The sequence below is a fragment of the Chenopodium album genome, chromosome 24 (assembly GCF_948465745.1).
Source record: "Chenopodium album chromosome 24, dcCheAlbu1.1, whole genome shotgun sequence".
Lineage (NCBI taxonomy): Eukaryota > Viridiplantae > Streptophyta > Magnoliopsida > Caryophyllales > Amaranthaceae > Chenopodium > Chenopodium album.
In genome coordinates this window covers 4,911,735-4,924,115 of record NC_137857.1, presented here as the reverse complement: position 1 = coordinate 4,924,115, position 12,381 = coordinate 4,911,735, and the positions used below count along the sequence as shown (strand labels likewise).

The window sequence follows — 12,381 nt, the reverse complement described above, 5'->3', positions numbered from 1 at the left end:
ATAATAAATATTTAATAATAATAATATATAATTAATATTTAATAATAATAATATATAAATAATATTTAATAATAATAATAATAAATATTTAATAATAATAATATATAATTAATATTTAATAATAATAATATATAATTAATATTTAATAATAATAATATATAATATTTAATAATAATAATATTATTAAATATTAATATTTAATAATAATAATAATTAATATTTAATAATAATAATATTAATAATAATATAATTAATATTTAATAATAATAATAATATTAATAATAACATAATTAATATTTGATAATAATAATATTAATAATAATAATATAATTAATATTTAATAATATAAATATTATTAATTATAATTAATATTTAATAATAAAATTTAATGATTATAATAGTAGTAGTAGTAGTAGTAGTAGCAGCAGCAGTAGCAGTAGCAGTAGTAATAATAATAATAATAATAGTAATAATAATAATAGTAATAATAATAATAATAATAATAGTAATAATAATAATAATAATAATAGTAATAATAATATTAGTAATTATAATAATATTAGTAATAATAATAATATTAATATTAATGAAATCTGCTCTGCTCTGCTCGGCTCTGCTTTGCTCTGCTCTGCTCTGCTGAAATCTGCTCTGCTCTGCTCTGCTTTGCTCTGCTGAAATCTGCTCTGCTCTGCTCTGCTCTGCCCAGAAGCTCAAAAGAACAGGGCCTAAGCGCATTAAATATCCAAAAAGCTAATTTTTCAATAAGCTATTTGCAAAAAGCTCTTAAAATGAGTCAAACCTCTAATAGTGATCAATAAGCTAAAAACTTTTCAAAAAACTCTTTACCAAACAAGACCTTTGTAAAAGTATAACTTTTGCGGTAAAAATCAGTAAAATCACTACTTGAGGCAAAAGCACTCTTTTTTTTTTTTTTTTATTTAAACAAGGCAAAACCAATACTTTTGCTTAAGTATGGTATAAATAAAATACTTGTTTTATGGCAGCCTCGTCCAAACCATACTTGCTTCCTCAACCACTATCCTTATTTTTGGTAAAAAAAATACTACGTAAGTCAGAATTATTCAACGAAATTGTTTTTAGTACGCACACAATTGTCTTCTGTACTTGACCAACCCCTTATAACTCCCAAAATTTGATTCAACGGCTTCAAATTTCTGGAAATTCTGCAAATTTTTGTTGGGTTTTTTTCTTGAATGAAATTTTTGCTGTGAAATTATTTTAGCAAAAGCTTCAACAATGACTTCACGCATTAATGGAGGAGATGAAGAATCACTCACTGAACCTCTAATGGATTCCTCTAGGCGTCGATTCTCTCTCAGCAGCACCAATTCTCAACTTGCTCTTGTTGGTGTCAATGTTTGTCCAATTGAAAGTTTTGATTATGAGTATGTTTATCTAATTTTATTGGGTTTTAATTTCTGGGGTTTTTGCATAATTATAGAGGGTATTGGGTTTTTGATTGTTAGTATGATTATTTATAAAGATTGAATTTTTTTGGGTTATTTTTGGTTGTTATTTGCAGAATTACTGAGAATGATTTTTTCAAGCAAGATTGGAGAAGTAGAGGGAAAGTTCAGATTTATCAGTACATGTTTATGAAATGGGCATTGTGTTTTCTTCTTGGCTTAATTGTCAGTCTAATTGGGTTCTTCCATAATTATGGTATTGAGAATATAGCAGGGAAGAAATTTGTTATCACTTCCAATATGATGTTGTATAACAGGTTAATTTCTCTATCATTTATCTTATCCTTACATTATATGGAGTACAAGTAATTGATTTTAAGGTTTGTGATTTTGGACTGTTTGATCAAAAATTTACTGTAATGCTTTTGCTTTAATGTAGGCATTTGTCAGCATTTTTGGTGTTTACAGCTTGTAATCTTGGGTTAACTCTATTTGCATCATTGTTTACTGCACTTGTATCGCCGGCGGCTGCTGGGTCAGGTATACCTGAAGTTAAGGCTTACTTGAATGGTGTGGATGCACCTGACATATTTTCTCCAAGGACTTTGATAGTTAAGGTTAGAAAATTCACTAGGATTGATGCTTGATTGTTCAACTGAAGTAATTGTATTGATTTACATCACCCTTCATGAACACTTAAAGTTATTGTGACATTGGTGCAAATTAGATAATTCTTGTTCATGCTTCTTTTTTATCGGAGGCATGGATGTATGATGTCTGTTACTCTGCTACATTATGCATTGGAATACTGTATAATGCTTCAGCGAAGCTTACTTTCCTTCAACCAGTCAGGACTTGTGTGGTACCTAGTTAGTTGGAAAGAATTTAAAAGGAAATAGTTTCAACTAGTAGCATGCTCACATTGTATTTAGAATAATAAAATTTGAAGTGGTTCTATTTCACATTGTTTTCTATGTAAACTCTATTTCCGTAGGCTTGTTATTAATGAGTTTGGACAGAGATATTAGCTTTTTTGAGGATAAAGCTAGGATTGTAGAGCTTTTTTTGGACTTTGTGCATATTTTCTGTGCAATATCACTTCTGGTTTTATATGGAACTTTCTTCTCACATAAACATTTTTTTTTGTTACAGATTATTGGCAGTATCACTGCTGTTTCATCTTCCCTTATGATTGGAAAAGCAGGCCCCATGGTGCACATGGCTTCATGTGTTGCTTCGTTGCTCGGTCAGGGTGGATCAAAGAAGTATGGTCTGACATGGAAATGGCTTCATTATTTCAAAAATGATCGAGATAGGAGAGATCTTGTAACATGTGGTACCGCTGCTGGAATTGCTGCTGCTTTCCGTGCTCCTGTTGGTGGTGTGTTATTTGCTTTGGAAGAAATGGCTTCTTGGTATTGTGGATACTTCTATTGTTCAGTTTCTTGAAACTCTCTTATCTTTTCGTTCTCTAATGCCATTATAAAAGTTTACTTTAGTATCCAAGCTAGTATTATAACATGCTTTTCAATGTGGGGCTAGATTCAGAGTTTCTTGTTGATTATAAGGCCCTCAACTCTACACATTTTTCTACTTCACATGGATGAGCATATTTTCAGAAATTGGGGTTACTTTTCAGACTAACTTTTCCTTGTTATTCCAATCTCCAGGTGGAGAAGTGCACTCATGTGGAGAGCATTCTTTTGTACAGCAGTTGTTGCTATCATGCTTCGAAGTTTCATGGATTTGTGTTACAGTGGCAAGTGTGGACTCTTTGGTACTGGCGGTTTAATAATGTTTAATGTCACTAAAGAAAATGTGGTATACTACCTCTATGATGTGCCATATGTGCTGCTGCTTGGAGCCGTAGGGGGCTTATTAGGAGCCTTGTACAATTTCATCCTAGAAAAGGTTCTTCGACTTTACAATTTTATTAACAGGTAAGTCCTGTTTTTTCTTTCCAACAACTAAACTAATATTGGAGACACAGATAATTGATTTTTGGTTATGGTTGATTTGATCATTTTGGAACTCAGGCTTTGTTGTTGTTGTTGTTGTCAGTTTATTGACCCTTCCATTTGATCTACATTTTCAGGAAAGGCATTGTATGCCAAATAAGTCTTGCTTGTATAGTCTCTTTATTCACCTCCTGCCTTCTGTTTGGACTTCCATGGTTTGTAGCTTGCCAACCTTGTTCAGGTGATTTGCCGGAGGCTTGTCCTACTATAGGCCGGTCTGGTAACTACAAGAAGTTCCAGTGTGCACCCGGACACTACAATGATCTGGCCAGTTTGATTTTCAACACAAATGATGACGCCATTCGAAACTTATTTCGTCACAGCACCGATTCTGAATTTCATGGCACATCCATGCTTATTTATTTTGTAACTTGCTTTTTCTTAAGCATTTTTAGCTATGCTATTGTGCTCCCTTCTGGTCTCTTCATACCTGTTATTGTGACGGGTGCATCGTTTGGGCGTTATGTTGGGATGTTGATTGGTTCAAAGTCGAGTCTGAACCATGGTCTCTTTGCTGTGTTGGGTGCTGCTTCATTTCTTGGAGGGTCTATGAGAATGACGGTCTCATTGTGTGTTATACTTCTTGAACTAACCAATAATCTGTTGCTACTGCCACTTGTAATGTTAGTTCTACTTGTCTCTAAGACTGTGGCCGATAGTTTTAATGCCAATATATATGACATCATGATGAAGCTGAAGGGCTTCCCTTACCTAGAAACCCATGCTGAGCCATACATGAGGCAACTGAATGTAGCTGATGTAATTACTGAGCCACTTGAGTATTTTCGTGGGATCGAAAAGGTTGGAAATATAGTTGATTCTCTCAAAAGATCAAGACACAATGGGTTTCCTGTGCTCAATTTACCAGAAGAATCTGCAACTCCTGTTTTGTTCGGCTTAATCCTTCGAGCTCATCTTATTGTGTTGCTGAAGAAGAAAGCTTTTGTTCTCGCACCAGTGTCAGCTGGTGCTGATGTACTTGAGCAGTTCTCTTCTGTGGATTTTGCAAAAGGTGGGTCCAGCAGTATTGATGACATTGAAGATGTAGAATTTACAGATGAAGAATTGAAGATGTTTGTTGATCTTCGTCCATTTACAAATACTTCACCCTATACAGTTGTGGAGACGATGTCTCTAGCAAAGGCTCTTTTACTTTTCCGAGAAGTTGGTCTCAGGCACATGCTAGTGGTACCAACGACAGCTGATGTAAGTTGCTTGTTCTCCTTTTTGTCCCCACGTTTCCAAAGATTATATTCAGTGCATTATTGATTGTAGCTTCCGCCACACACACACACACACACACACACACACACACACACACACACACCCCCCCCAATGCCAGCCCACTCAACAAAGAAAATACAAGCTTTCTTAAACCATCAATAAATTATTAAGCTAAAACCTCCATACTTAAATTGCATCATCCTTGCAGAAGATTGAAAAGAAAACATCTTAAATTGCATAGTTGGTCCATTTTATGAGGCACTTGGTCAATTTGCATATGTCCACTTCCTTTGGGGAACTTCTCACTTGTTACAACCCCCGTAGTGGGAGGGGACTAGGTAGGGCCGTAGGGCTCACAAACATTGGAAAGTAGTCAGTTTTCCTAGGAAAAATATTGGTGGATTTATGCTCTTTAAATTTCTCAGCTTAGTAGCAGTTCTTTAAGTCCCATATATATTTCCCATCTCACTGTGCAATCAAAATTTCTGTCCTTAAATAGCTGTCATTATGTTAGTGTAAGTTGAACTAGCAATTTCATGGCTGAATTTAGACATATGTTAACAAGAGATGATAGACCAATATCAATATTTCTCAATAAAAGAGCATAATGACCTAATGATCATCAGCTTATGCTATTGTATTTTGGACTTTCATAAATGCTCAAAGTACAAACATCTTTAAGTTGCGTCTCTGTTGTATCAAAGCAACATTCACACTCTTGCCAATATGGATTCTTCCTTAGTCTAGAAAGACTAGTAGAGTACCTTCGAATAGACTTAGACTAAACATTTAACTGTTATAACCTTAACACTTCAGTGGCTTCACAGTATAACAATCTTGTCTTCACACCCACATTGTATAAAAAGTACTTGTATATATTTACTGAAGGACAATGTTATGTTTTTTTTTAAGTGTTAGGTAATAGGTATCCAGTAGTTAGATGCTTGCTCATTTTCTTTCAAATAGAGTTAAACAAAGAATTTTGATTGTGGAGGATCCTTATCTTGAGGTTCATCTGCATGTTTATTAGTTTGTCATAGTTTCCATCCAAAAGCATGCTAAGTTGTAATCTGGGACAATGTGACAACTAATCCCTTGGGCAAGGAATCAAAAATCGGGATGAATTGAGTAGTTTCCGTTTATTACTACTTATGTTCCAACAGTGTCTTTTAACTGAAGTTTACGACTTGGTGCAGAGGCCACCTGTTGTGGGGGTGTTGACAAGACATGATTTTATGCCAGATCACATACTCGGTTTGCATCCTTCTCTGGTGAATAAGAGGAAAAGGTTAAGATTCCAGCTTACTCCCTTTGCAAAATTCTTTTAGGCATCATCTTCCACAAATTGGAAGACATCTTTTTTTGTTCAGATTTGTAGTTATAGATAGCTAGCTCAAGTGAAAACTTGTAATTCTCAGTATCTTTAGATTTTCGATTCACTCCTTGTGATCGAAGGGAACCAAGGCTGAAATTGAATCATAACAATGCAGCCTAGATAGCAAGATGTGCATTTGTTAGAAAGGATGGAGAAAGATGTTTAAGAGTTGTCGACCACTCATCGCATTTTTCTGGTTCCTTCTGAAGTTCTGATATTTTTTGTAAAGGGGAAATGCAAAGGTTTTTTTACTTGTGCATTCTTTGTCTGGCCATTGTATTACTCTGAGCATTTGATTAATTGGAAATATTTTTTATCATGTTAATGAATAGTAACACCACGCTCAACTGCTTTGTGCTGATTAAATAATATATTAACTAAATGTTCATTTTCGTTAATAAAGTCATTAAAAAATAATGCATAATAAATTTAAAAAGTGATGCTCATTTAAATAACAAGCTATTGTTCAAAAATATTAAATAACAAGCTAGTACTCCGTAGTAGATAACCATTGGAGCACAAATAATAATACAAGTAATATTTTTGTGTTGGCTTTGGCTACTTAGTATTTGTCAAAGTCGGTTTACATATAGATTTTGACTACATTCTCTCTCTCAACTCCTTAAATATCGTGCAAAAGGTAATTAATCTACAAAAACAAACTAATGTAGTTTTATAAAAAATTCAATCATTCATAAAAAGGTGTCAAATTACATATGACCATTAGGTTTGCACCAACCCAAAAAAAAAAAAAAAAAAAAAAAAAAAAAAAACCCATTAGGTATACAAAAAACCATATTTGTCTATTTGTCAAAGTCGGGTTACATACAGATTTTGACCATTAGGCATACCAAAAAAATGAGTAGCTTAGGTACACCCTTTGTAAATGTTATTTTACTTATTATCAGAGTTACACAATAGGGCTCTATTGAAGCAGCAAATTTCCATACTCCTTGTATAATGTAATATAACATCCCAATAAATGGTACTTGTATTTCGATAAATGTTGAAGCATACAGATCAAGCTACTTCTCACCATCAAACAAATTTGTGAAAAGAGGAAATGCACCATTATATGTCGAAGTAGGAAGCATGAAAATCCCCCATCATCTACCCTCGTCTTGACCTCTGATACTCCATCCTTATAGCCCACAACTGTTCCCCAACCGACTTCATGTCTGGCCGATCAGCTTTTCCGGGTGCAGCACATTGAAATGCTAAACAAAATATCTTCCTGAGTATTTCTACATCTACGCGTTCATTCATTAGTGGATCAACCAGCCTCAGCACATCACCTTCATTGTAGTTAAAGACAGCCTGCATAATTTTTTTTTTAAAGGTGTCACTTTAGGATATCGAGATTTGCATATCTTCCACATAACATTTTGAGTTAATTTGGGAACGAGGGGGGTAGGGGATCATGGCGAAGGGATACTTCAAAGATCAATGGGCTTGAGAATTAACGTGATTATATGCAATGGTAAGTTCCAATTTTCAGTCAAACTATGACAGAACCAAAAGAACCTGGCAAGAAAATAAGAGGCTTACCCATCTGATGGTTACCCTTTCTTCAATAGGTCTTTTGGGTTCCACAGGACGACGTCCAGTCAAAATTTCTATAAGCAAAATCCCATAAGAGTAGACATCACTTTTCGTGGTGAGCTGATACGTCTTCATATACTCCGGATCAAGATATCCGACAGTCCCTTTGACCTTGGTTGAAATATGAGTCTGCTCACCCTCAGCAGGACCAACTCTTGCAAATCCAAAATCTGCAACTTTGGCCTTTAAATTCTCATTCAAGAGAATGTTGGAAGACTTCACGTCTCTATGGATGATTTGTTTCTCTATAATGATCAGCAACCAACGATAAGAAATGAGAATGTTGCAAGGAAAAGAGAAATCAATGGACGGACATGACAAGCAATCTAAAATGATGCAACAATATGATGCAGGACATACTGATTGATTGCATGTCCAAGACCACATTTCGAAAACCTAGAATAATTTTCCCCAACTCCCCCCATTCAGAAAGAATTGTCAAGAACAGATCTACTCGTTTGTTGATACTAATTTTTTGTTTTGTATCATTCAAGTTCCAAATTTGAAATCTAATAAATGAGATTATTTTTTGTATTTGTAGATGGACAGAGAATGAGAAGGTATATCCAAATAATACACACACTTAAAATGAGCAGGTTCCACCAATTAGTATTGTTTCCTTATGTGCCTATATGATGCACTATAGTTCTTCTAAAGCATTTAACTTTAGCACAATTAAAAGGAAAATAAGATTTATACTTCGTATATACAATGGTTTTGCTTACCTGAATATAGATGAAGATATGCTAAACCATGTGCAATGTCTATTGCAACCTCAAGACGCTGCTTAAAATCCAGAATTCTATCCCGCACACCTGTCAAATATAACAGTTTAAACATGAGATTTACACTTCCAAGTACTGAATTTATGATGCAGTATCATATTCCTGAATAAATCTTACCATCCAGATGTTCTCTGAGAGTTCCATTTGAAACATACTCAGTAACTATAAGCCGTTCATTTCCCTTGTCAACATATCCAAGCAGCCTGACCAGGTTGCGGTGCTCAATTTTTGATAGAATCTCGACTTCACTGTTGAATTCGGCAGAATCAAAGTGTTCCTGTGGCAAGGCAAAAGCAAGTTCTTAAATTAATGCTCACTGCCAGGATAAAGGGACAAAACTAAAAGTGGGAGCATTCACAGACATGGCCAATTAATTAAACTATGTTTACACTTTTGATAATAACAGCAACATAAAAGTTGTTTTCTACTGCCAGGATAAAGGGGCAAAAGCACATAGAAGTGCTTGTTGCTAAGACAATTTTACACTCTTCATAACATCACAAAAAAATAAAATAAAATAAAATAAAAATAATTTTACTCACTGCCAGGGTAGAGAGGTAAGACTAAGTGAAAGTGCTTGTTGCCAGAGTTATACACTAATTTTACACTCAATCATAGTAACAACAATATAATTCTGCGGAGGGCCAATGGAAAGAGACAGGCTGTTAGGCTTATATACTGAATTACATAACAGTTGAAAATTAGACATAACCAAACAAATGGTGGCTGCAACACACATGTTTTGCATTTAAAATTTGAACGGCACAATTATGACTCTCATTCGTTTAGGAATGGAAAATTCGAAGTGTGAAGAATAGACATGGAACTCAACACATCAAAAAACTTCATCCCAATGACTTTAATAGGGGTCCTGTCTTGGGTTTTACCAATCTGCAAGCCTTTGCCTTTACGATTATAGAGAGACTGTTTTAGATTGAACCTTAATCCAATAGACCAATACACAATAACATATTCTACTACATGCTTCCTCCGTCTTTTTTAGTTGCATCATGAGAGGGGGGAGGGGGGGGGGGGGGGGCACTATGTGATGAGGAGATGAAGAGAGCAATCACATCATCAATTTCAAATATTCCTTGTAATTTTCAAGGCATGCCAAGAAAGAACTTGAGGGTACTATCATATTCTCGCATCTATAACAAACTCTAAGATATTCTTCTAGACTGTGGAGATCAAACTTTATCCCACTTAACCTTGACATAAAATCCTAAGTTCCCTAGAATCCTTTCCAATATAATTGGCAGCTTAATTTAGGAATGTTAGTCAAAGTTAATACAACGAGATAATTAGACATGCATTAATCTAAACCATTTGATCTTTTGAGGTCATTTAAAGTCACCTAAAAATCAGACAAGTTCTTAGTTACTACGTCAGAATTCAATGTGATTGAACAGAATTGTACTGTAAAATGAATTCTGACTTATAATAAGTCATCTAAGTATCCTGTTTAAATTTTGCAGAGGTATATTCACGTCGAAGTACAATAAATTTCTAGGTTAATTCCCAAGTTTTTTGGGGGTTGAACCTCAAGAACAAGTTGATTCACAAAGGCTTCTCAATATAAAATGCTGCAAGATATGGATTCATACAAAAAATTCTCTAATTCCGTACCTTTTTAGCTCTCTTTACAGCAATCCACTGTCCACCAGGTAGCTGGGCCTTGTATACAGTTCCAAAACCACCTTCACCAATCTTAAAGGATGATGAGAAACTATGTGTAGCCTTTGCAATCTGACTAAAATTAAGATGAACTGATCCAAACCTATCGAGCCTTGGCGACATTGCATACCGAGGACTAGGTGGAGGATGTCGCGATGGATTTGGACTGGATGGTGGAAAGCGCGATGGAGAGGGGCTAGGTGGTGCAGGTCTCCATGGACTAGCATTAGCCCTTTCTGGATTTGCCTCAAAGGAGGATGATAAGTCCACTGCAATAGAATCATCAACAGTCAGCCATCTGACAAACTTATAATGCTCTGTGTTTGTTTTACAGTTAGCAATAAACATAATATAGAAGGATTAATCAGCATGTGACATATACAAGCAAAGATGGAAACTTTCCAATAAGTCATTGGGCATTCATTAGATACAAAACAACCCAGCAAGAAGTGATTGGTGGCAATTTTGCCATCACAAATAATTAAAACTTACTTGCAGTTAAATCCCTATGTGAATCAGCAGAGTGAATATCCTTCTTCTTAGGATGACAGCACGGCCACATAAATAAACAACCCAAAAGTAGTACTCCAGGTGCAGCCATGGCCATAAGCTTTGAATAACGGTAGCCATTCTGGTCTTTTTGTAAATGAGCTGCAGGTGGTGTGGCTTCTTCTTTTATGTCATCCCGGAGAAGTTTCCTTCCAGCCTCAGAGGAAACATCAATGGCAAAGACTTGCAGCCATTGAATACAAAATGATATGCTTATGATGCATATCAGAATTTTTAATGTACAATGGCTACCCATACTTGGTAACCGCAACTAGTAATTGATTGTTTTTCATACACTCATTTTAAATAAAAGAATGGATTACAAACCACAATAGTCCCCGAAACTCCACATATGCACACAACAACAATTTTAAAGAACCAAAAAACACCAGTACAAAATCAGCTACTGGCAACGTCAATGGAGATATACAGCAGGACAGCTACAACTGAAATTGAATAGACGGTCCGTCACTAGAGCGCAATGCCCCCTCTTTTTAGTAAATCATTAAAGAGCCAAGATCTGCAGCTTGTTGCAGTAAAAAATGCCAATTTACAGCGGTAATGGATGAAGATCGAAGACTAATGACTGTCGTATACACCCACAGTCTGAGTTGTCTGCCGCGGGAGCTAAGCTGAGATCAAGAAACCCCAAAAGGTCAGACTACTAGGGGGAAACTTACAAAAATAAGCTAAACCATATTGCAATACCTCAAAGTATGCAGAATCACATGTTAAAACAAATTATAATGGCTCAACAACTCAATCATATAAAATCTAATGTTAATACAAACTATATTATTCTATTAAGAGTACAGAATTTCATGCTACCCACTTGCTAAACATGTACACATAAGCAGCCAGAATGAAAACACCATACATCAACCACCTCATTATAGTAAACACCCAACTTAATAATGCCTCATTATCACCTGCAAGCTAGAGCAAAAACAATGCCTCCGCCCCACGTGCCCGGCCCTCGAAATTAGCTAGGCCGGGCTTAATCAGCCAACAAACTCAGTATAAACTAAAATTAGATAACATTTGGAACTATAAAAAACAACCAGCTACAAATACAGGTATGAGAATCACATCTAATGACCTAAAAGAGTTCATGATTGAAAGCACAAAAATGATTGCAAAACCCAATTTAAGGACATAAATCCAAACTCAAAGTCCAATCTCAAAATTTAACAAAAATGCAAAAACCATGATCACCCAACAAACCTAAACTAATTAATTATAAAATACAACAAAGCAAACAAAAAAAACTTGCATTATTGATCATATTCCAACACAATAGATGCTCAGAATCAAAATCTAAGATAAACCCATATACAAAATCCTAAAAAAAGACAGCAAAAAAGTGTTCAAAGTCATGATTTGAGACAAACCCATGTACAAAAGTATCCCAAGCATTGAACTTTAAGGATCAAGTTTCACTTTTAATTGACAAGCAATACAAAATTAGTGAAAATGGGTGATAGAAATAAACCTGTAAAAGAGGCGGCTGACCAGAGAAAGAGAGAAAATCAAGAACAATTTTTGTTCTTTGAAGAGTCTAAAAACTAAAAAGAGAAGATAAATAAGAAGAAGAAAGAAGAGAGTGACTTGGAGAAAAGCTTTAAGGGAGGCAAATAGCTGGAAATGGAGGTGGGGTTATGGTTGATGCAACACCCAATTGGCTGTTGACGCAATTTTTTGATTTTTTATTTTTAAGTCAAGTT

The 12,381-nt window shown here is 35.0% G+C and overlaps 2 protein-coding genes across 2 annotated transcripts; one reads left to right on the top strand and one right to left on the bottom strand.

Moving 5' to 3' along the window:
• The first annotated feature begins 996 nt into the window (after positions 1-996).
• LOC145610277 (putative chloride channel-like protein CLC-g) lies at positions 997-6,363 on the top strand. Its single transcript, XM_081665595.1, has 7 exons — positions 997-1,406; positions 1,544-1,744; positions 1,867-2,044; positions 2,580-2,842; positions 3,098-3,367; positions 3,523-4,651; positions 5,866-6,363. The coding sequence occupies exons 1-7, from the start codon at positions 1,258-1,260 to the stop codon at positions 5,995-5,997; spliced, it is 2,322 nt and encodes a 773-aa protein (XP_081521721.1). The 5' UTR covers positions 997-1,257; the 3' UTR covers positions 5,998-6,363.
• Positions 6,364-6,828: 465 nt separating this feature from the next.
• LOC145611202 (calmodulin-binding receptor-like cytoplasmic kinase 3) lies at positions 6,829-12,295 on the bottom strand. Its single transcript, XM_081666494.1, has 7 exons — positions 12,150-12,295; positions 10,601-11,289; positions 10,061-10,377; positions 8,549-8,708; positions 8,372-8,461; positions 7,593-7,891; positions 6,829-7,361 (listed from the first exon to the last, which is right to left on the bottom strand). Exons 2-7 carry the CDS (start codon positions 10,911-10,913, stop codon positions 7,155-7,157), a joined length of 1,386 nt encoding a protein of 461 aa, XP_081522620.1. The 5' UTR covers positions 10,914-11,289; positions 12,150-12,295; the 3' UTR covers positions 6,829-7,154.
• Positions 12,296-12,381: the final 86 nt, after the last annotated feature.

Excerpts from the sequence above, each read along its gene's own strand:
- LOC145610277 (XM_081665595.1), top strand. The coding sequence starts at position 1,258 with ATGACTTCACGCATTAATGGAGGAGATGAAGAATCACTCACTGAACCT. Across the intron at positions 1,745-1,866 it reads AATATGATGTTGTATAACAG|GCATTTGTCAGCATTTTTGG; the intron begins GTTAATTTCTCT and ends GCTTTAATGTAG. Across the intron at positions 4,652-5,865 it reads TGGTACCAACGACAGCTGAT|AGGCCACCTGTTGTGGGGGT; the intron begins GTAAGTTGCTTG and ends GACTTGGTGCAG.
- LOC145611202 (XM_081666494.1), bottom strand. The coding sequence starts at position 10,913 with ATGGGTAGCCATTGTACATTAAAAATTCTGATATGCATCATAAGCATA. Across the intron at positions 10,378-10,600 it reads ACATAGGGATTTAACTGCAA|TGGACTTATCATCCTCCTTT; the intron begins GTAAGTTTTAAT and ends ATTCTATTGCAG. Across the intron at positions 7,362-7,592 it reads AAAGGGTAACCATCAGATGG|GCTGTCTTTAACTACAATGA; the intron begins GTAAGCCTCTTA and ends AAAATTATGCAG.